Raw genomic sequence first — 23129 nt, forward strand, 5'->3', positions numbered from 1 at the left:
AAGGGCACTGGGGAGCCATGGGTGGTTCTGAGCAGGGAGAGGCAGTACTGAGTTTGGGATTCAGAAAGATCCCTTGGGCTGTCTTGTGGGGGGGAGGGTAGGAGGGGGCAGGAGACCAGGTAGGAGATGACGGGGAGAAATGTCCTGGCCCAGGGCTGGGCTGTAGAGACCCCAATCTCAGGAGGCCCTAGGAGGCGGGTTCTGGTGCTTGTCCTTCCCTGAGGGTAGAAGGCGCCTATGCTTTGGGCCTGGGCAGCTGGGTGCATTCTCAGGGCACCCAGAAGGAGGAACAAAGGCGCAGAGGCTAAGGACAGGTGCAGGGAGGCGGCGTGCGAGAGGCTCCCAGCGGCCTGGGAGCTTGTCTGTGGGTCTGCACGGTCCTCTGCTGCCCCCTGCTGGTTCTGCATTGACATGGGTCCTGCCTGCAAGCCCGGCTTTAGGACGGACCCGGTCAACTCACACCCCAACCGGTGATAGAAGATGACATTTCTGGGGCGGCCATGCTGCACGGTGCACCCACGTGCACTGTCTCCACCCCCCCCCCCGGGTCGCTGCCTCCTGTGGTCAAGCCAGACACCTGGGGTCCCCCACTCTCCCCCCCCAGCTTTCTCGGTGCCTGCGCATTCTCCTTCGCGACGTCACTCCCCCCCCTCCCCCCCCCCCCCCGCCGAGATTGTGTTTGACGCCAGCCGCGTGTTGTCAGTTCTCTGACGGCAGGGACCTCTGTTTCGTTCTCGGCTGTCTCCCCCGGGGCTACGACCACTGCATACAGCAGGTGGTCAATAAATGTTTGTTGCACTGATGAAGCAACAAGTTATTGTTTTTAAAGGTTTCTGGTGACATTCTTTTCTCTTTTTAAGTTTATTTTTTAAATTTATTTATCTTTGAGAGAGTGAGAGCGTGAGCAGGGGCGGGGCAGAGAGAGGGGATCCGAAGCAGGCCCTGCACTGTCAGCGCGGAGCCTGACGTAGGGCTCGAACCCACAAACTGTGAGATCATGCCCTGAGCCCAAATCAGGAGTCAGGTGCCCAACTGACTGAGCCACCCAGGTGCCCCTGAAATTCTTTTCTTTTTTTTTTTTTTAAGTTTATTTATTTAGCTTGAGAGAGAGAGAGAGAGCATCCCAAGCAGAGCCCGATGCGGGGCTTGAACTCACAAACCGTGAGATCGTGAGCTGAGCCGAAATCAAAAGTCAGCCACTTAACACACTGGGCCACCCAGGTGCCCCACAAACGAGTTATTGGCGCTTAACCGACGCCACCCAGGGGCCCCTCAGGACCCTTAACTTGATCATACCTGCAAAGTCCCTTTTGCCACATAAGGTAACATTCACAGGACATTAGGACACAGACGACTTTGAGGGGCCATTATCAGCCTACCAGTCTTTTTTCAGCTCCCGGATAAATAAATAAATAAATAAATAAATAAAAGCTACGGTCAGTTAGGCTTTATTTGTCCTGTACCACCTACCGCTCCCATCTCCCTGAACTCACCTCCCTCCCTTTCCCTCTTCCTTCCTCTGCTCCCATCACCCTGGCCTCTTTATTGCCCCTTGAACTCCCCAGGCACCGTCCTACCTCAGGGCCTTTGCACTTGCTGCTTCTTTGCCTGGAATGCTCTCCCTCCAGATCCCTACATGGCTTCCCCTCCCTCCCCCTTTAGGTCTTGGCTCATTGTCACCTTCTCAGCAGCCTTCTCTGCCCTTCCTATGTTTCAAATCACAATCCCTCGGGGCGCCTGGGTGGCTCAGTCGGTTGAGCATCCAAATCCTGATTTCAGCTCAGGTCATGATCTCACGGCCCTGGGATCGAACCCTGCGTCGTCGGGCGCCACACTGAGTGTGGAGCCTGCTTGGGATTCTGTCCCTCCCGCTGCCTCTGCCCCTCCCTCACTTGCACGCACATGCGCGCTCTCTCTCTCAAAAAGTAAAATCCCAATCCCTCAACACTCCCAGCCCCCTGCCTCTCTTTATCTCCCCAGTGGCCTCATCACCATCCAACACACCACGTGTGTTAGTTACTTCGCTCGTTGACTCTCTCCCCTGCCACGGCGCCCCTCTAGGAGAACAGAAGGGATTGTCTGTTTTGTTCCCTCCCAAAGCTGCAAGATCCAGAACTGTGCATAACACGCGGCTTATTTATTGCTGAGTGAGTGAATAAATTAAGGGGCTACAGACTGGGCCCACATTTGGGGCCTGGGGTTGGGTGGGGGCAGAGAGGGCCTTGGTACGATTTGGGCCGGGGGTGGGGGCAATGGGCAGGAATTGGCCACAGGTTCTGAAAGACGAGTCTGGAGAGGGGCGGGGTCTGCCCCTGCCTGGGCAGGGAAGGGGTCTTACCCGGTAACTGACCAGGTCTGTCGTCTGGGGTCACAGCCCGTGAGGCCGGCCCTCCCTGCCACGTGCCTTATCCTAGGGGGCCTGTGTGGTGGGGGGCTGCCTTGTCCCAAGGGGCGAGGGGCTCCAAGGACAACCAGGGAGCAGGGGTGGGGCGTCGCGAGCTGACGGTCAGAAGCCCGGCCAAGTAGGCGCCGGTGAGGTCTGGCTAGAGGCAGGCCCAAGCCCCAAGTGTCTCCCCCCCCCCCCAGTATCCAGTGTGTGTGGGGGGTACTTTGGGTTGGGACAAGGAAAGCCTGTCTTTCACAGGCACGTGGCCCAGGCCAGGTTGCTGGAAGGACCAGAACTGAGTGTGGGTTGTATACTCAGAGGGTCCAAGAGGAACTGGGTCCATCATGATCTCTTGCCCCCTGCCCGGGACACCTGCCCAAGTCTTCGTGGGAGTCCGCCTCGTTGGCCCCACGGCCCTGGCGGCCTGGTCCTGCGGGGTCTCTGGTACAGCTTTTCTGCGGGCGCCAGGTCCCAGGGGAGGGCTGAGGCCGTCGCCCTTCCAGGGCCCTGGGACCCCTTCAGGGCCTTGGCACGAGCTGGCAGTAAGGAGCAGGGTCGGGGTTCAGCAGGTCCTGGTGGGGGACGGAGAGAAGGGGGTTGTGGGTGGGGGGGTCAGGGTCAGGGTCAGGGGGGAGCCAGGCAGAGGCTGAGAGATACGCGCAGAGAAATGCACACAGACACACGGGGACACAGAGATCCAGGGGCGGACAGGAGGGGACAGAGAGGGGCTGGGATGCAGGCCCAGAACGGGCTCCCCGCGGTGGGGTCTGACGCAGGCCCCGACCTGCTGTGTGACCCTGGGCACCGCCCTTGCCTCTCTGGGCTTCATTTCCTCCTGTGCAAACTCACAGCCTTGGAATCCTTCTAAGAGGGAGGAAAGTGCCTCCCCAGGAGGGGAGAGGCTGTACCGTGTACAACTAGGGACCCTGAGAGCAGGTGGACGGTGGGTGAGGGGGCCCCTCCCGCCCCGCCGTCCTCCCCTCCCCTCCTCTCCCACTTCCCAGCTCCGCACCTGATAGTGGTGGTTCTCGGGCAGGGGCAGGGGCTGCAAGGGAAGAGCACGGGTGAGCCGGGCGCCTCCAACCTTTGACCTTTGCTGTGAGGACAGACCTGGATGCCAAGTCCTCACCGGCACCGGCGGTGGCACGTCCAGTGTTCTGCCCATGACCCGTTTGGCGCTCGGCCTCCCGTCCACACCTGCCCTTCTGAGCTTCTCCGTTTCAGCTTTTGAAATTGCTGCTCTCGTTCAGTTCACTTTTTCTTATTATCAGCCCTTCCCACCGATAATAAGGGGAGTATCTGCTCCGTGTAGAAACTACAGCCAAGCGGCAGAGAAAATAAAGTCCCCCCACCAGCCTCCGTGCCCCAGAGACAAAGGCTCTTTAGGTTGGGTCCCTTCCGGTCTCTTTTCCTGGTGGCTCGAGAGCAGGGAGCATCCCAGAGAGAGTCGCGTTCCCACGCGACTTGTGTGGGACAAGGTGCCGGGCCCCACAGCGGGCTCCCAGGGGAGGCACCAGGTGGGCTTTGGGGGGAGGGGGTGGGGCTCACCATGGCGGTGTTCGCAGACCCCGGGTCACCGAGGGGGGACACCAGGAGGGTCGGAGATGGCATCACTTCGTAGATGTTCTCGTCACCTGAAGCAGAGGACAAGGGAGGAACCGGCTGACAGGTGGCCCACAGGCCCGTGCTGGCTGCTGTCGGCATTCATTCGTTCGGCCAACATTTGTGCAAAGCCCTCTGCTTGCCCAGCCCGGTGCTGGGGACACAGCGGTGACCGAGGCAGTGCTGGCCCTGCCCTCCTGGGGCTCACAGTCTGGTGGGGGAGCCAGGTCTGTCCCCAGAGTGGATAGGGTGAGTGGCGGAGCCCAGGGCTCCTGGAGGTGGGTCAAGGTGGGCTTCCTGGAGGAGGGGACGTCTGAGACTGAAGAGAGAGCTATGCAAAAGCAAGAGCGAGTAGGTGCAGAGGCCTGGTGGAAACAGCCTCGTGTTTGAAGGGCGATGATATGTTTGGCCTGTCTGGATTATATATATATATATACATATATATATATATATATATAGTCTGTTTTTTATTGTTTTCTTTTTTTTTTTTTAATTTTTTTTTTCAACGTTTATTTATTTTTGGGACAGAGAGAGACAGAGCATGAACGGGGGAGGGGCAGAGAGAGAGGGAGACACAGAATCGGAAACAGGCTCCAGGCTCTGAGCCATCAGCCCAGAGCCCGACGCGGGGCTCGAACTCACGGACCGCGAGATCGTGACCTGGCTGAAGTCGGACGCTTAACCGACTGCGCCACCCAGGCGCCCCTTTATTGTTTTCTTTTTGAGGCTGGGAATGTTATATGTGGGACACAAAGCCAGGAAAGATGGTGGGGACCAGCGTATGGGGGTCTTGAGAGCCATGTTAAGGAGGCTGAGCCCGTCCTACAGACACTGGGGAGCCACGGAGGGCCTTTGAGCAGAGAGGAGTGACAGGGTGAGAGTTTTGGAAGAGGAGGGACTTCCGGCTTACCGGCATTGTGGTTGGGGTGTGCCTCTGGCTCCTCTGTGGTTGTCGTCCTGGGGACACAGGGAGGGGGCCTGTGTTAGGGCACTCAGGTGGGCGGAGAGAGACTCAGAGAAGCTGGAAAGCCCATCGGCCCATCAGAGAGAGAGATGGTCTGGTCCCCGCTTCAGAGTGAGTCAGGACAAGACGTGCCCCATCCCCCCTGCCCCTTCTCCCATAATCTCCAGCCACAGAGCCCTCCCTCAGTTTCCCCAGCCACTACTGTGTGCCCACGACCGATGCCACTATTCATACAGACCATCTAAATCCAGGCGCCCCTGGATACCCTTATTTAAAAAACACACTTGAGGGCGCCCGGGGGGCTCAGTCAGTTAAGCGTCCGGCTCTTGATTTTGGCTCAGGTCATGATCTCACCGTTCGTGGGATCGAGCCCTGCCGTCGGGCTCCGCTCTGACCGCATGGAGCCCGCTTGGGATTTTCTCTCTCTCTCTGCCCCTCTCCCGCTCATTCTCTCTCCCTCCTTCTCTCTTTCTCCCTCAAAATAAATAAATAAGCTTTAAAAAAATTAAAAAAAAAACACACTCGACATCATTGCAGCACATTCATCAACTCACTGAACAAATATTTACAGAACACAGACCGTGGGCTGGGCCCCGTTGAAGCCACTGGGGACACAGCTGGGAACAAGACCGACAAGGACCCCTGGCCTCCTGGAGCAGGCATTCTAGTGGGGAGAGAGAGAGAAGTCATATAAGTGACTGACAGTAGAACATCAGGGAGTGAAAAGTGCTATGAAGGAAAATGAAGGTGGAAAGGGGCAGAGGGTAGAGGGCAGAAATCATGGGAAGAGAGTTCTAACAGCTTGTGCAAAGGCCCTGAGGCAGGAGCAGGAATAGCAAAGGAACAGCAAAGACAGGGGTGTGGCTGGGACAGAGAGTGTAAGGGGAAGAGGGGAGGTTAGAGGGGGCTAGTGGGTCAAGCTAGGTCTTGTGTCCATGGTGAGGACTTTGGCCTTGACTTTGAGGGACCCAAACTGACTGATTTTCACCGGATCTTTCTGGCTGCTGAATGGGGAACAGACTGGGGTGGGGGTAGGGGGGTGGGAGTGGAAGCAGGAGACAGAAGCTGCCATGTTGCAATGAAACTTGACTTAAGTAGAAAGTGAGGGAAATGAAAGCCAATGGTTTAAATCTGTAGCTCGACGGGGCGCCTGCTGTGGCTCAGTCAGTTAAGCGTCCCACTTCGGCTCAGGTCATGATCTCACGGTCCGTGAGTTCGAGCCCCGCGTCGGGCTCTGTGCTGACAGCTTGGAGCCTGGAGCCTGCTTCGGATTCTGTGTTTCCTCCCTCTCTCTCTGCCTTTCCCCTGCTTGTGCTCTATCTCTCTCTCTGTCTCTCAAAAATAAATAAATGTTATTAAAAAAAAAAAAAGATGTGATCACCGATTGACCGCTGAGCTGGACACAGGCCCTCGGGGGCTCCTCGCCCCCTTCCCTGTCCTGGGAATGTGGGTTCTACCTGCCTTTTCTGCTCCCAGGACATGGCCTTCAGATGGCATGTGGTGCTGAGGACACCTGCACGGTGGACGTGACTGAGCCCAGTTAGGACCTCCTCCTTAGCTGCTGCCCCAGACAAACCTCCTTTCTAGGTTTTCCTTGCTTCGTGAAACTGTCCCTACTGACCGGGAGTGGCCTCTTTCTTCAGTCTCTCCCTCCACTCTGTGTTTGGGGGCTGGTTTCAGATTACACCCGGGAAGCCCCCAGGAGCATTAGGGACCCACATCACCTCTTTTTGTGCCAGCTGTGAGCTAAGAAGGAGGCCTGGCAGGGATGGCTTAGGTGCCTTTAATGCCCTCCTTCCAGCCGTGGCAGACATGACTAATCGATCACAGCATCCGTTCCCACGGAACTCAGCGCGGCCTCCAACGCCTTTTCGGCCAAGCTCTCTAGGGCACCCAGTAGGCCCTCAACAGGTGCGTGTTGACTGATTCACCGAGCACAACCGAGCTGGGAGGCGAAAGCTGTTCGCCGCCCCTAAACTGGAGCATGTCGGGAGAAAGACAAGGCGAAGGATCAAGAACCAGAGACCACAGCACCTAAGGGAGAGTAGGACGAGGAGGTAAAGTGGCTGCCTTCATTTTCTGGATAGTAGGGAGGGTGGAGAAATTCCTCGTCGGCAAGCAGCTCAGAACCAAGGTCACGAGAGAAGGTTCTCAAGAGACTGATTTCATGAGGAAGGAATTTTTCACAAACAGACAGTCCCCTGGGAAAGCAGGCCCTTCTCCATCCTCCCCACCCTCCCCGGGGGCAGACGGAGGCACCGCCTGATGCCTCTGCCTGCCCACCATCCACTGGGCTTCTTTGCCAATAAAGTGTGTTTTTTTCTGGGGGGGGGGGGACCCCTCCCGCCTCTGAACCCATTTGGTCACGTGGAGCTGGGTCTGCCTCTGGCTCCAGAGCCGCACAAATAGCCCAAGTTTGGCCAATCAGGGTATTTTAGCGGCTGGTCTGCACAAGGACATGTGATTTAAGTTAAGCCAGTGAGAGGCAGCCCTGAGGCTTTGGTTGGAAGTGTTAGGGACAAGGTGTGGCCTGCTTGCTGTGGTGGCCCAGTTGGTGGGATGTAAGCCTGGAGCCACTGGGAGCTGTCTCGTCACACTGCGCAAGGGGAGGGCCTGCCTGTGAACGAAGCCACCGCGGAGAAAAGGCGAAGTTGAGAGGTGTATGGAGAAGTCTCTTGACAAAATCGGGCCCCTGGATCCAGCCATACCTGAAGCTCATGGAGGAAAAAAAAAAAAAAAAAACTTTCTAATTTTTTGTAAGCCCATTCAGAGGTAGGGTTTCTGTCCCTGGGAGTGCAGACGCCTATCTCGTACAGGCTAGAAAGATCCTTTCCGCCTCAAGAGTTCCGAGATTTGATGAGATTGTGTAGGTCTGGCATACACATCTGGCAAGATGACATGACTCATGGAAGGATCAACCAGCGGGACCCAAGGGGTGGGGAAGAAGACAGAGGGAAGGAGAGAGAGGCCTGGGGCCCCTGTACCTGTGGCTCTGGCCCCTCCAGCTTCTTGTTAACAGGAGATGGGCAATGCTCCCGATGAAGAGGGCCCCAGCGGCAAGGGATCCAATGATGATGGCAACCATGATCCCAGCGCTCATGGGCAGGTGTGTAATGGGCGGCTCCTTATGCTTTTCTGAGGGGTATGGGAGAGAGCAAGAGGCCTGTGAGATGTCCTGGGAGGGCGTCCTCCCCCCTCCCCTCACCCCTGCATCAGTGACTGTCTGTAGAGCACCGATACCATTTCATTTTCCCAGCCCAGAGCTTTCTCCTGCTTTCCAGAGCTGAGCATCTGACTCTCTGATTGATTCTGCGGCACATGAAACTCAGCCTCCCCAGATGCAACCCCTCGGCTCTCCCCTCCTGGAAATCTCTGCTTCCCTGAGATTTCCTACCATCCCCGGCACATCAGAAACCCCCGGACACACTCCCCCCACCTCCCCCCACCGACCTGCTTTTTCTTGCCTCAGTTGATGACACCTCCAGGATGAGGTTCTGGGCTATGTTTTGTCGGGGACATAGGGTCTCGACTCACAGGGTTCTCAAACACTAGCTGCCAGGTTTGGGACGAAGCCTGCCTGACTTCTGACCCCCACCCCCACCCCCCCACCCCCACGAGGACCTCCAGCCTTTAATATCAAGCTGAGCACCTGCTATGTCCCAGCCCTTCTTGGCATCTAAGCTCGCAGACTCTGAGGTCAGAATGCTGGGGTTCAAGTCCCTGGGCAGATTACTCAACCTTCCATGCCTCTCCCAATCTATGAAATTGGGGATAAGAAGAATATCTACCTCGTGGGGTTGTTGTGAAGACTGAATGAGTTCACACACACACACACACACACCGCTCTTCCAATTTTCCAACAAAGTAGATTCTGTGCCATTTTCAAGAGGAGGAAACTGAGGCACAGAGAGGCGTACTAACCTGCCTGACGCCTCACAGTAAGTGCAGTGCTGGGATTACCCCTGGGCCACCTGAGCTCCTAACTGACCACGCTGTGTGGCTTCCAAAAAGGCGCCTGTGGCCCAGGAGCCCCTGAAGGGTGGGAATTAACCGTTTCAGGCTCTGCACGAATGAAGACTGTTATTTCCAAACAGACTAGGGTGCCGTTGTATATATTTGCGTAACGAAATCCATCAATATTTGCTGCTTCCATCCATTTCCCTGAAAATTGATCTGTTCCAAGTGTCCAAAGCCCATTTTTCAAATGTAATCTTCTCACTGGGAGGAGGAGGGTAGTTCCTGTCTGGGCACATATGGTCGTTGCCCCCACAGCCCAGGGAGGTGGCTAAGTCAGGCCCATTTTACAGATGTGCACACCAAGGCCCAGAGGGGTTGCATTTGGGCAGAGGAGAGAAGACAGTCCGTCTTCCAGGCACTGCGTCGGCAACTTTTGCACCTTCTCCCTTTTTTAAAAAAAATTCTTTTTTTTTTTTTTTTTCAAGTAGGCTCCACACCCAACATGGGGCTTGAACGCACAACCCTGACATCAAGAAGTCGCATGCTCCATGGATTGAGCCAGCCAGGTGCCCCCACCTTCTACCTTTTTGAATCCCCACAACAGCATGTGGAAATTCAGGGGCTCTGCTGAGTGACTAGGGAGGTGGGGCCCAGCCCTCCCCTCCCCCCACCATTGGCTGACTCAAGGAGCCTCCCAGTTCCTGTCCTCCCCACCCCCACCCTGTTGCCCAGTCTTCTTGCAGCATCCAGGGCCCCTGCTCCTGGCTCTGCTTGCTCTGGCCTCTGCTGCCCTGTCCACCCACGCAGTCCCGTCACCCCCCCCCCCCCCCCCGCCCCGGCTCCTTTCCTCACACTCTGGGCTGCCCAGCCTTTGCCCAGGCTGTTCCCTCCGCTTGGCACACTCTTCTCCATGCGCTATACAGAACTCCTGCTTAATTTACCATTCCCAGCTCCCTCCGGAAGTCTTTTCTGACAATCCCAGGCCAAGGAGACTCTTGATAGGCATTTCCTTCATAGCTTACTCGCTTCATCATGCGACGAGTTGATTCAGGCTGGCAGCCTGGACATGAGAGAGAGCTCCCACTACCTCCCTTCTGACCTCAGGCTGCACTTGCTAATAGACGAAGTTCCTCTTTCCAGCTTGACTCTCAACTCGGGCAACAGAGCTTGACTCTTAACTCGGGCAACAGACCCTGCATGCGAGGCATCCTGTGATGGGAACCGGAACTACCCCCTCAAGCAGTAGGAACTGCCCCGAGCCAGCAAGGCCCCTGTCACTGACCCCGAGGCAACGATGGACCTGACCTTGGCTGCCCACCTGCGTGTACCGACTGCCCTTCGCCCACATTTTCCTTATATAAACCTAGAAGTGTTTTCGGCACTTTGGAGACCGTGTCTGAGATGCCAGTCCGCTGTCTCCCCGGTGTCGGCCTCACCGAAATCGATTCCTTTCCTGTTTCACCTCCACCCCTGCAGTGCGTTCCCTGGGGATATCCCGTCCCTTGTCGCGCGCGCAAGCGGCAGGAACAGTTCAGCCGTAAGCCAATCAGCGCTCTGCGTTCCTTTGGCCTTCGTGATTGGTTCCCGTTGGTCCAATCAGAATGAGGCGAAGGGGTGTGGTTCAGAATAGGGGTGGGGAAGGGATCCCTTCTTCTGGAAGCTGTGGGTCTTGAGGCTTGGGGACCCTGGAGTCATTTTGCTACCTGGAAGGCATCGATCATGTCTCCTCCCTGGGAAAGAGAACCCTGAGCTTTAGCTAGGTGGAGGTCTCCCCCAAACAAAGACATTTTCCAGCCTCCTTTAAAGCCTCCATGCACCGGCAGCTCATTGAAACATGCTTTAAGAGCACTGTGTTGATCATTGTTGCTGACGTTGGAACGCTGGGCAATTTCACATGCAAAATTCTGCGTCCGAATTTCTCCATTTTTAAAAAGCCACGCCTCATTGTGGCTTTGCTTTGCCTTTAAAAAAAAATTAAAAAAAACCACACACACACACACACACGTTTATTCACTTTTGAGAGACAGAGAGAGACAGAGCATGAGCAGGGGAGGGGCAGAGAGAGGAGGAGATAGAATCCCAAGCTGGCTCCAGGCTCTGAGCTGTCAGCCCAGAGCCCGATGCGGGGCTCGAACCCACGGATCATGAAATCATGACCAGAGCCAAAGTCAAATGCTTAACCGACTGAGCCACCTAGGCACCCCACGAATTTCCCCATTTCATAAGGACACCAGACGTATCCGATTAGGGCGGAGCCTGGTGGCCTCATTTTAACTCAATTACCTCTACAAAGATGCTATTTCTAAATAAGGTTATATTCTGATGTCCTGAGGGTTCGGACTTAGCGTCTTTTTGAGGCGACATCATTCAACACGCAACATCTCCCAAGCTCCGTTCCCTGCCCTCCTGGAAGATCTTTGAGCTGTTCGGGATCCTTTCATCTATTTCTTTGCTGCTTAAATCAGCTCGAAGCAGTTTCTGTTGCTGTAGCAAGAACCCTGCCCGATTCACGTGACTGAGTGTCCTCTTTTTATAACTTGCTATAGCTCCTGCCTTTTACTATAGACGGTGAGCTGGCAAAGAGGGAGGCTGTGAATCCCTGTATTTTTCCAAGTTGATTGCGACAGGATCTCTGCTGCAGTATGAACTTGCATTCTTTTAGGTAGTAGAAGGGTCTAATGCCCCTCCCTCGAATCTTCGCTAATCTTAGTGGCTTGCTTGTAATCAAAAGAATACAATGTAAATGCTGCTGTGTGACTCCCCAGGCTAGGTCGGAAGAAGCCAGGGAGCCTCTGCCTTGGTCTCTTGGAACTTGGAACCTGCTCTCTGTTTGTTCTCCCTAAGAACCCAGCCTCCATGTTGTGAGGGAGCCCGAGCAGTGACACTGGGGACACCACACGACAGTGATCTGGTGGATGGTCCCAGCTAAGTTCCCGGCTGACGGCCCGGACGAGCCTCCACACATGTGAGTGAAGACGCTTCTGGATGATTCCAGCCTCCAGCGTTTGAGCCAACCTCTCAGCCTCTGAGTCTTCTCATCCGAGGCCCCAGACATCATGAAGCGGACAGGCCCTCCCTGCCGCGCCTTGTCTGAATTCCTAATCCCCGAAATCGTGAACACAATACAATGGTGGTGGTTCTTATACCACTGGAACAGAGCCCCACATTCTGTTTCTTCTTCCAGGAAGCAACAGTTCAAGGAACTGTTCCAGGAACTTCTTTCCAAAGTTTGCTTTTTGGTTTTTCTCTTTCCTGGTCACTGGGACCAGCTATACTCTGTTCTTTAACAGAGCATCATCAGAGTCTTCTTCCATGGATTATATTTCTCCGTGTGTATCTTTTTGAGACAGAGAGAGGGAGAGAGAGAGAGAGAGAGAGAGAGAGAGAGAGAGAGAGAGAGAATCTTAAGCAGGCTCCGTGCCCAGCGAAGAGCCTGACACGGGACTTGATTCCATGACTCTGGGATCATAACCTGAGCTGAAATCAAGAGTCAGATGCTCAACCGACTGAGCCATCCAGGCGCCCCTCCATGTGTATCTTTGATTAGATACAAATACATCTGAAAAAAGTGCTTTGAGAGGCCATTACACAAGCGGACAACAGCCAGACCATATATAAAAATAGGATTTTGACCCACAGTCTGCAGTGCGCTGCCTAGAAAACCCACCCTCTTATAAACAGCCCAGGAAGCCAGCCTGCTTTGGGTCAGACTTAAAGGAAACAGGATTGCTATCTCCAGCGACCACCCAGGACCACAAACAGCCACTTCTGCAAGAATGGGCCTTAAATGGCCGGGACTTGATTAACAACCAACAGCCTCCCTAAGGTTCGTCCCTGCTTCTAACTTCGGACCAATCAGAGAAAGCCAAATACGCAGCCTAACCAATCGCCTTCTAGGTTCCCCGGGCCAACGGCCTCCAATCAGGGCACAGCTGAAGCCTTCTCTTTTTTCCACCACGAAGCTTTCCCGCCCCCCTCTGCCTGTCTTTGAGCCTCTGCCCCAAATGCAAGCGAGAGTGGCTGACTCCCTCGCTAGAGCGAACTCCGAATAAATAGCCTTTGCTTTTCTCACTGGTCTCATTCTTTGCTGATTTCCACAGCCTCGAAAGCAGCAGCTTCGCATGCATTTGCCGACCAGTCCTCACCGCGACCCATGGTGGGAGGTGTAACCCGCTTTACAGACATTTGGGGACCAGAGGCTCTGAAAGGTTCGGCCGTTTGACGAAAGGGGAGTACTGCCGGTGAGTATGAAACCCGTGACACCATCCACTTAGCCCTCGATGGTGGTAGTTAATGATGAGGCAGAATCAAGTCATAAAAGCCTGGGTTCAAGGCTTGCGTCTGCTGCCCCTTAGCTGGGTGACCTGGGGGAAGTTACTTAAACTCTCTGTGCCTCCGTTTCTCCATCTGTATAATGGGGATCGTCGTGCCGTGGCTGGGAGGACACAAAGGGTAAATGCGTGTGAAACACCCTGCGCGTGGTTCAGGGAAGGGGAGCTGGGCTCTGTAGTTTACTGCCTCGGGCGTCAGAGGGCCCGGAAGGCTTGGAGGAACCCGTGCAAGGTTGCTTGAAGGTCCCAAGCCCCCACGACTAGATTTACGGGGGAACAGACACCAGCTGTAAACGACCGTGATCCTCCTCTGGCTTTTGAGCTTGGGTTAGGCTGCTTAACGGCTGCTGGATCTCGAGCGACTGACTTCATCTCGCCGAGCCTCTGTTTCCTCATCCGTACACTGGGGACAGCTATAGGACCTCCGTGCCCTGGGCCTTTCTCGTGCTGTCACAGGCTGCCCTGAGCCTGTGAGTCCTCCACTTGGGGAGTTCTGCCCGAGACTCCCTTCCTTAGCCTTTTTTAGCGCGTCGGCACGGTCACGTGACCCAGGCTCCGGGCTCAGGGACACGCCCACCCACCTATAAACGCTCCCCCCCCAGCACGGAGCTCTCTGTCCGTTCCTTTTGTACGCTCAGTGCCTGGAGCACAGGAGGGGCCCAATAGATGGCTTGTTGAATGCATGACTGAATGCATGTGTGAGTGAATGAATGCAGCCTGCCAATCCCCCCCCTCCCCCCCCCCAGGCAGGGGTTCTGGGCCCCGGGCTGACACTGCGGGCAATGCTTGCTCTGGCTGGAGAGCTCCCTAAGTAGATTGCACCTTGTTTCTGGTTCTCGGCCTCCTGGGGGTTCTGCAAGCCCGCAGCAGCCTGTGTTAAGCCCCTTTCCAGCCACTAAAGGCACACAAATTCCTTGATGATTAAGAGAGATAAAGCGTGGGGATTGCCCGGGACCCAGGGAGAGCTCCCCACCACGTCCCCCACCCAGGGGTTGGATTTAGGGCCACCGCTGTCGTCGTATAAAAGCCCCGGGCTGCCGAGGAGACCCGTCCTGCCCTGAGGACACGCCCAAGCCCGTGCCTCTGTTACCTCCGTCTTTTCCTTTGCTCTTCCTTTGGCCTAAGGGCTCTGCTTCCTGTTCCCTGGGCTCAGCCCTCTGGCATTTCCCACAAGGGAGTGGCTTCCACTGGGGCTGAGAAAGAACCGGGTGGCAGAGGGCCAGGGACAGGAACTCGGACCCAGCTGGGGCCTCGGTTTCTTGCCTTTCCCAGCCGCGTGGTGGGGGGGGGGGGGGGGGCGTTCGCCTCTCTGTAAAGTGACGATCATGCCATTTCTTGTGGGAACGGAATGAAGCGACATCAGCAAAGGTCTTGGCTTAGAGGTACCCTGCATCCAGTAAGTGCTCATAGACGAGAGGCGGAGCTACAAATACTTACGAAGTACCTACTGTGTGCTAAGCACTGCTCTGCCCCAGGGGATTCATGGCGAACAAAACAATAGATTCATATTATGATTTTTATGAGGAGAGCAGGTGTTGAGTCCTTGAGCATCTGTGCAGTCCTGATCCCCAGGCCTCTGACTTCCCATCTTGTTTGTTCTCCTTGATCCCAGCCCCTTGGACAAGGGGTAGACCCTTCACTCAAGGGGAAGGAAACCTCAGGCCAGGCTGGATCAGCCAGATTCTGTCTCCGTCTCTCTGTCTCTGCAGCTCTCTTTCTCTTTTTTAATGCTTATTTATTTTTGAGAGGCAGAGGGCGAGCGGGGGATGGACAGAAAGAGAGGGAGACACAGAATCCGAAGCAGGCTCCAGGCTCTGAGCTGTCCGTACAGAGCACGGTGCGGGGCTCGAACGCACGAACCGGAAGATGATGACCTGAGCCGAAGTCGGACGCTTAACCAACTGAGCCACCCAGGCGCCCCAGCTCTCTTCCTTTCCATCCCTGCCTTTTGGAAGAAGAGATTCAAAATATGCAACGAAGCCTGGGCTGACACCCGGTTTGAGGTCTGGCAGGAATCCCCAGCCATGAAGACGAGATGCGGCCAGAGGTGGCGCCCCCTGGAGGAGAAGGGAGCACTTGCCTTTCCGACAACTTCTATTTCCCATCAGCTCTGCGGGGCTCCCCACCCATTCATTTTTTCAACAGTGTGTCTGGCCCCGTTCTAGGCTCCCAGGAGACAGCTGTGAACCCAGGCCTCCCAGGGCCGACATTCCAGGGGCTTCCTCCGGGGTTCTACAAGGCTCCCTACACTGTGAGTCATTGGCACAGAGCTTCTGTCCTTACAACCCGCGCCTGGGCTTGAAAACACCCCCCAGCGCTGGCCTAGGGTGTCCCTCCTGCTCTCCTGCCTCAGGCGTGCTGGCCTCCTGCCTGCTCAGTGCATGAATCCCACAGCTTCTTGCCACTGGCCCTTTGCACAGACCAAACCCTCTGCCCGAACATCTCCCAAAACTCCTTTCCCCTCGACTTAGAATTATCAGTAATGATCAAGCGTGGTCGAAGGAGCACCTTTCCGGGGTAACCTCCATACTACTGCTATTTATAATTTCATCATCTCCGTGCGTGACTTTTCCTTCGCGGTCCCTGCACTGTTCCTGATGACCTGTTTTGTGTGTGTGTGATTATTAGTTAATATCTGTCTCTCCCGCCGGGCTGTGAGCCCCCGGAGGGCGGGGTCAGGGCTGCCTCAGTCTCCACTGTGTCCTAGCCCTGACCAGGGCAGTCCAGACGCAGAGGCGGCCTTGGGGCAGAGGCTCGTGGGGGAATCCTTGCTGAAGGAACCAGTGAATGAGCAGTTCCGCATCTCCGGAGGCAGCCGTGCATTTGAATCCCAGCCCTGAAGCTAATATTGGGGACATGCCTTAAACCGCCTGAGCCTCAGCTTCCTTCTGAATACAATGGAGATTTAACCATGGGTGGGGTAAACTGGGTACCAGATCGCTCCTCTGTTTCATACCCTCTAGTGGCTTCTCTCATTCTCCCCGTGGCCAACAAGCCCAGCCCCTGTGTGCCTCTCAGGCCTGGACCCCTAACACCCAACTCGCACACTGCCTTATGGCGACGGCATCCTTCTGTCTATATGCTTTGAACACACCAGGCTAGACTTGCCCCAGGGCCTTTGCACTTGCTGTTGCCTCTTCTGTCCCTCAGAAATCTGCAGGGCTCCTTTCCTTCCTTCTGCTCAAATGTCACTTCTTCAGCAAGCTTACCTGATGACCTCCCGTCCCAGATTACATCATCCTGTTTAATCTTTTTTTGTTTTGTTTTGTTTTTTCTTTACTGGGTAAATCATAATCTCTCTGCCCCTCAATTTCCTCATCTGTAAAATGAGTCTGATGATATGTCCCACTCACAGGCCTGCAGTGAGGATTCAATGAGTTATACATAAAGCAAGCATGTGATAAGCACCAAATAAAGTTAGCACTGTTATTGTTAATGTCTCTGAAATATGGCCTTCATTTATCATTTCCGTGTTCATTATCGCCTCCCACATATGAATGGAGGTGAGGAGGTTTTCTTTCTTTCTCTTCTCTGGGAGGAAATGGCTAAGCTCCCAGACTCTGGCGTTATGACTTTGTGGGATCAAGTCCCAATTCTACCATTGTCTGTGCCTCGGTTTCCTCACCTGTAAAGTGGAAACAAAAATCGTGCCTGCCTCGTGGAGTTTTTGGCCTAGAAAGGTTTCATTCATTTATTTATTCAACAAACATTAACTGAGAATCCATGGTGTCCTCCCCCCCACCCCGCCCCGCACTGTGGTAGAGTTTGGACTTTTTGGATAAAAGGACCACTACGCTCTTGCTCTCTCTGAAGAACATTCCATCCTAGTGAGACACGTTTGCAACGTGATAAGTCAGAGGACGTTATGAAAATCACAGAAGTAATGGCGTGATCAGAGTCCTCTGGGGACACAGATGGTTAATGACCAAGTCTGCCTGGGGGGGGGGGGTGCTGAGAAGTTCTTTTTTTTCCCCTGGCGCTTTTGGGGGGGGGCTGAGAAGTTCTCCCCCCCCCCCCCGGCGCTATTGAGATGTTACTGGTATAGGACATTACACGGGGGGTTTTAAAGTAAATTAAAATTTAAAGTTGACTTATTTATTTTCAAGGAATCTCTACACCCAACATGGGGTTCACACTCACAACCCCGAGACCAAGAGTTACATGCTCTTCCAGCTGAGCCAGCCAGGGGGCTGTATCTTTTTTTTTAAAGATCCAAATGAGTTAATACCGAGCAGTGGTTCTCAATCAGGGGTGACATTTGGCATTGTCGGCAGGCAATTCTGGTTGTCACAGCTGGAGGAATCCTCCTGGCATCTAGTGGGTAGAGGCCGGGGAAGTCTCTGAATATCCTACAGCGCGCAGAACAGCCCTGTGCTACAAAGACTCAGCGGGTCCGAAATGTTAACAGGGCCCAGGGCGAGAGGCTATGCTCTCGCGTAAGTGTGCCCAAGTGACGAGTGCCCAGGAATTGCTGGCCATCGCCATTGTCCACGGCCCCCTCTCTAGCACTTTGCCCCGAGTGGATTGCTCCCTTAGGACCACGTACACCGTAGGAGCTCAATAAATATCCTATTAGGGAAGCCGTGGGAGCAGTAAAAGAGACCGTGTGTTCCCCAGGGCCCGGCTCAGGCTCTGGCGCAAGGCAGGCGGTCAATAGATATTTTATCAGTGAGGATCAAGTGATAGATTCAGGGCCTGGCACACAGTAGGTGCTCAATCAGTAGGCGTTGAACGGGTGAAGGAGAGCGCCAAACGAGGCGGTATGGGCACAGATCCTGGCCTTGGGAGATGTCAGGGCGCGTGAGCCTCCCCACTTCCTTGCTCGGCGGGGCAACACTCACCCTCCACCTGGACCTTGGTCTTGGCCCTCATGGTCCAGGCAGGATTGATGGTGACAGCGACCTGGTAGGTGCCGCTGTCGGTGGGCTGGGCCCGATGCAGCAGCATGGAGCCATTGGGGAAGCCAACGATGTCACGCTGCCCCATGGCACTGCCGTCCCTCTGGGGCCGCTGAAGCTCGGGGATGTAGGTGAAGAGCATCGTGCCACCATGGGCCTCCTCCCCCAGGTACCAGTTGAAGTCCTGAAAGGTGTCTGGGATGCCCCGGACAGACAGGAGCAGGTCCTGGTTCTTTTGAGGATGCTCTGGAATCTTCTGGATGCGGAGGGCAGCCCGGGAGCCTTGGGGGACCCAGAGGGCCAGGATTGAGGCTGCGGGGGGGTTACAGGGGTGGCCTGACATCAGAGGTGTTGGGCAGGGATCATAGCATTTTCCTCCCTCTGTGTCCTCATCTGGGGACAAGGATTCTGAATGGTGTTCAGGGGAAGCAGGGCTGGGGTTGATTAGTGATGTCTGCCCCGGGGTCAGGAGTGGGAACCCAGACATGAAAGCCACAGGTTTCTTATCCCATTGGCCCAGCAGATTTTTCTGCCCTAAGGTGCTATGTGGTCTGCTTCTAAACTCATGGACTCTCTGAATTCATTCATTCATTCATTCATTCATCTAACCAATACTTACGGACATACATATTAGTTATGTTATAGTACCAATTATATATGATATGTCTAAAATTCTCTAGATTTCTAGGCACAGGGGATACAGCACAGAAACAAATACAAATTAATTCCTGTCCCCATGATGGTCCGGGGAAAGGCTCCCGTGTTGCTGAACCTGCCCGGTTGCGGGTACAGCCTTGTACCAGGCAGTCCGATCCTGACCTCAGTAAATTACCAGCAACAGTTTTTTTCTGGGGTTTGAATTTGCAATAATGGGCGTGAACATTCTAGCCGCAGTTTGATGATCACGTATGATACTGCAAATAGGACGAACACACACACACACACACACACACACACAACCCCCTCTCGCCAGCCCCCAAACAGACAAACAAAATTCCTGTCCTCGTGGTCCTGACATTCTAGAAAGTTCCCTAGTTAAAATTAGGGATGGGGTGTGATTCTACAGCTCCCCATCCTCCCCAGCCCTCCCCGATCTTCCTCTTAATAACGTCGTCTTCCCTGACCATCCTTCCCTTCTTCTAAGAGGAAACCTCAGCCCCTGGGCTGAGTCCTGCCTTCCCCCCTCAGCCCTGGGGTGTGTTTCCTCCTTACCTGAGAGCAGGAGGCCCTTCGAGAAGTGGCGTCGGGCCCCCTCAGGACTTGCCATCTTGGTGGCGGGGGCCACTGCGGGCGCTCAGCGGGCACTCGGCTGGCAGAAGTGGGCCAACTCAGTGGGGGTCCTGGGCGTGCCTCCCAGACCTGGCCGAGGCTGACCAAGCCCCAGCACCCCCTTTCCACAGGCTCCGGAGCCTTCACCTGTGCTCCCTGGGATGGCTGCCGACACTGGTTGAACCGGTTTTCCAGGGTGACTGGGGAGCTTCCTGGGGCTTCCCAGGACTCCTCCCTTAATCCTCTCCAACCTCTCTCTTCTCCCCACCCAGTGTGACTGAGCAATCTCCCCGGGCCAGGCAGCTCCCCGCATGTAGCCCCAACATAACGCCATGTGCCCATTTCACAGAGGAGGAAACTGAGGCTCAAGGGAGGAGGCAAGTCTACCAGTAGGTGGAGATGTGACTTCACCTGTGGCTGGCTTACTCTAAAGAAAGCTTTTAGCATAGTTTTTCAAAAGCATCATTCGTTCATCCATCCATTCATTCATTCCAACACACGCTCCTTATGCCCAGCCCCATGCTGGGTGGTGCTGAGGACACAGTGACGACTGAGACAGCTCTTGCTTTGCCCTCCGTCCACAGTCGGGCTCACAGTTCTGTGTTTATGTTGGGGAGGGGAACAGACCCATCCCCAGACAATGATGATCCGGAGGGATCAGCGCTGGGACAGAGGAGCCCAGGGGGCGGGGAGAGCCCAAAAACTGATGCCTCACTCAGCCTGAGGGGCAGGGAGGGCTTCCTGGAGGAGGAGACAACGGAACAGAATAGGAGTAGCAATGAGACAGGTGCGGTGGGGTGGGGTGAGGTTTATACCAAGCATTGTTAACAGCAGTTGAAAGGGCCTGGAGGCTGAAGATTCTGGCTGGGGAGGGTCTGAGTAGGAGGGGGTGAGGCTGGAGAAGAAGGAGGGAGGGATCCATTGGAATTCTGAGCTCTGTTAGAGGGTCTAGGTGATGGAGGGTCCAGGGCTGTGCTGATACTGTGGCCAGTAGCCGCAGATGGCAATTGAAATATGCCCTTAAATTAAAATTAATGCCTCAAAAATTAGTTTCTCAGGGGCGCCTGGGTGGCTCAGTCAGTGAAGCATCTGACTCTTGGTTTCAGCCCAGGTCATGATCTCACGGTTCGGGGGTTCGAGCCCCACCTCGGGCTCCGTGCTGACAGTGTGGAGCCTGCTTGAGATTCTCTCTCTCTCTCTCTCTCTCTCTCCCTCTCTCTCTCCCTCTCTCTCTCTCTCTGCCCCTACCCCACTCCCTCTCTGTCTCTCTCTCAAAAAAAAATTAATTTCTCAAACTGGCCACTTTCTTTTTTTTCTTAATTTTTTTTAACGCGTATTTATTTATTTATTAAAAAAAATTTTTTTTCAACATTTATTTATTTTCGGGACAGAGAGAGACAGAGCATGAACGGGGGAGGGGCAGAGAGAGAGGGAGACACAGAATCGGAAACTGGCTCCAGGCTCCGAGCCATCAGCCCAGAGCCTGACGCGGGGCTCGAACTCACGGGCCGCGAGATCGTGACCTGGCTGAAGTCGGACGCTTAACCGACTGCACCACCCAGGCGCCCCTAACGCTTATTTATTTTTGAGACAGAGAGAGACAGAGCATGAATGGGGGAGGGACAGAGAGAGAGAGGGAGACACAGAATCAGAAGCAGGGTCCAGGCTCTGAGCTGTCAGTAAAGAGCCGGATGCGGGGCTTGAACCCCTGAACTGTAACGTCATGACCTGAGATAAAGTCAGACGCTTAACTGACTGAGCCACCCACCCAGGTGTCCCTGAAATTTGTTTACTTATTTTGAAAGAGAGTGCACTGGGTGGGGGGGGCAGGGAGGGAGAGGGAGAGAGAGAGAGAGAGAGAGAGAGAGAGAGAGAGAGAGAGAGAATCCCAAGTAGGCTCTTCCATGCTGTGCCCAGCCCGACTTGGGGCTCGATCTCACGAAGCTGAGTTGAAATCAGGAGTCGGACCCTTCACCGACCGAGCCACCCAGACGCCTCCATCACAGGAGTTTCTCCTGCACGGGGCTGGTCTAAAGATCTGAAGGGGGCAGGGCCCCGCGAGGTTTCCGGGTCTGCGGGAAGAACAGTAAGTTGGGGTGCTTGTCGGTAGCAGTTTGCGTGTGTGCATGTGTCGCCAGACTGCCGGAGGTGAGGGCAGCCACCGGAGTCCGCAGCTTGGAGTGACAGAAAAGTCTTGACTTTGAACCACCTCAGGGTGGGGTGGCCCAGCCCGGCTAAACAATCGCAGAGTCCCCGTGGCGAGCTGGTGAGCTTGACTCAGCCGGGCTCCGCTGTCACTCGGCTATGGGATCTTGGCTGCAGGTGACTTCACCTCTCTGCACCTTGGCGTCCTCCTCTGGACAGTGGGGACAAAGCATCCGCGTAAAGCAAAGCCCATTATTCTGGAATTTCCAGGGGCTGAAGCTTCTCTCTGTCTCTGTCTCTCTCTCAAATAACGACTGATTCCTTTTGCATTATGAAAAGAAAAGGTTTAATATAGAAAATTTAGACAGTGTGAACGCAAAAAGAAGAGCATAAAATTAAACTATCGTCTAACTACCCAGAGAGGTTCACCGGTTAAAAAAATACCCGAGGTCCAGACTTCTCCTGTCAGCCATTCTGTCATTCTGCAGCCTTCCTCTGGGTTCTTGCCCAGTTTCAGAAGGCAGATCCTGATGCGTCCAAGTCCCCCCAGGCAGTCTCCTTCTTTCGCTGGGGATTGGTTGAGCGGTGGGCGATGCCGGCCAATGCGATCCGAGAGGAGGCTGCTGGGGAAGTTCACCCAGGACAGGGTCATCTGTTTTTCCAGATCTGGGTCTGGCTGCGATGGCTGGAATGCAGCAGCCCTCTTGGCGCCAGCCGGAGGCCGATGCCAATACGCGGTGGAAAACAGAACTAACCGCAGAGAAGCAGAGCTGAGCTCCACACGCGGTGCCTGGAGTAGAAACAGTCCAGTTCCTTGTGTTGAATCTCAGTCTGGGGAGCGGGGGTGGGGAGGGAGGGCCCTCTTCGCTCTTGGCCCCTGAAGCACCCTCACCATCCCATTTTTATATACTGATGGAGGTTCTCCCAGTGACTGGAGTCTCCCTAGGCTCCCCTGAGCCCTTCCTACGAGGCCTGACTTTTGGACCTCCGTGTTCTTCTCTCTTTTGTCCAATTTTGGCAAGTATCCTCCTAAGTCAGTGTCACCAGAACCCGTCACCCTTGATAGCTGTTCCGCCCTCCACGTCCCATCAGGTTCCTCGTTTCCCCCCACCCCTCCCCCCAGGTCCTGTCTGATCACCCCTGCCTGCCCTCCGCCAGGCAAGAATCTTGTCGGGTGCTTTAACAGGCATCGTTAAATAATCGTTTTCTTTACAGTTAGAATACTATTTTTTTTTTCTTTAACCCATCCTTCTTAATTCACCCATCCTTCACTTCGTGGATTTAATTGGTTCCTAAAAATCCTGCCCCGAAGAGCTGAGGTGTGGAAATATACATATATATGTTTAAGATAGAACTCCAGGATATTGAACCGTTCAAATGAAATAACATAAACGTCTGTGACTCGACACACAGTTTACAAAACGTGACATCATCCACTTTGCTTCCAAGGCGTTGCAAAGAGACAAGCGAAAATAAATGTCGAAGGAATTAAAATTCCCCGCATAACCTTCACAGATCAAACCGGGCATTGCTTGAAGACTACGTGCACCGATCAGTTCCATATATTAACCGATGTA

The 23129-nt window shown here is 54.6% G+C and overlaps 1 protein-coding gene and 1 non-coding gene across 5 annotated transcripts; one reads left to right on the forward strand and one right to left on the reverse strand.

Annotated features, from left to right (window-relative positions):
* Positions 1 to 2116: 2116 nt before the first annotated feature.
* On the reverse strand, positions 2117 to 19593 carry CEACAM19 (CEA cell adhesion molecule 19). 4 transcript variants are annotated; one of them, XM_043598656.1, is made up of 8 exons: positions 19351 to 19592; positions 18082 to 18450; positions 7937 to 8087; positions 5533 to 5616; positions 4899 to 4945; positions 3935 to 4020; positions 3404 to 3431; positions 2117 to 2963 (listed from the first exon to the last, which is right to left on the reverse strand). In XM_043598656.1, exons 1-8 carry the CDS (start codon positions 19403 to 19405, stop codon positions 2905 to 2907), a joined length of 879 nt encoding a protein of 292 aa, XP_043454591.1. In that variant the 5' UTR covers positions 19406 to 19592; the 3' UTR covers positions 2117 to 2904. The 4 variants fall into 4 exon arrangements, 3 of the variants coding, with proteins under 3 accessions (XP_043454591.1, XP_043454590.1, XP_043454592.1); XM_043598655.1 differs by having other exon boundaries at positions 2117 to 2958; positions 3399 to 3431; positions 19351 to 19591; XM_043598657.1 differs by lacking the exon at positions 5533 to 5616 and having other exon boundaries at positions 2117 to 2958; positions 3399 to 3431; positions 19351 to 19591.
* LOC122495295 lies at positions 18878 to 19064 on the forward strand. Its single transcript, XR_006300373.1, has one exon.
* Positions 19594 to 23129: the final 3536 nt, after the last annotated feature.

The sequence above is a fragment of the Prionailurus bengalensis genome, chromosome E2 (assembly GCF_016509475.1).
Source record: "Prionailurus bengalensis isolate Pbe53 chromosome E2, Fcat_Pben_1.1_paternal_pri, whole genome shotgun sequence".
NCBI classification, from domain to species: Eukaryota; Metazoa; Chordata; class Mammalia; order Carnivora; family Felidae; genus Prionailurus; species Prionailurus bengalensis.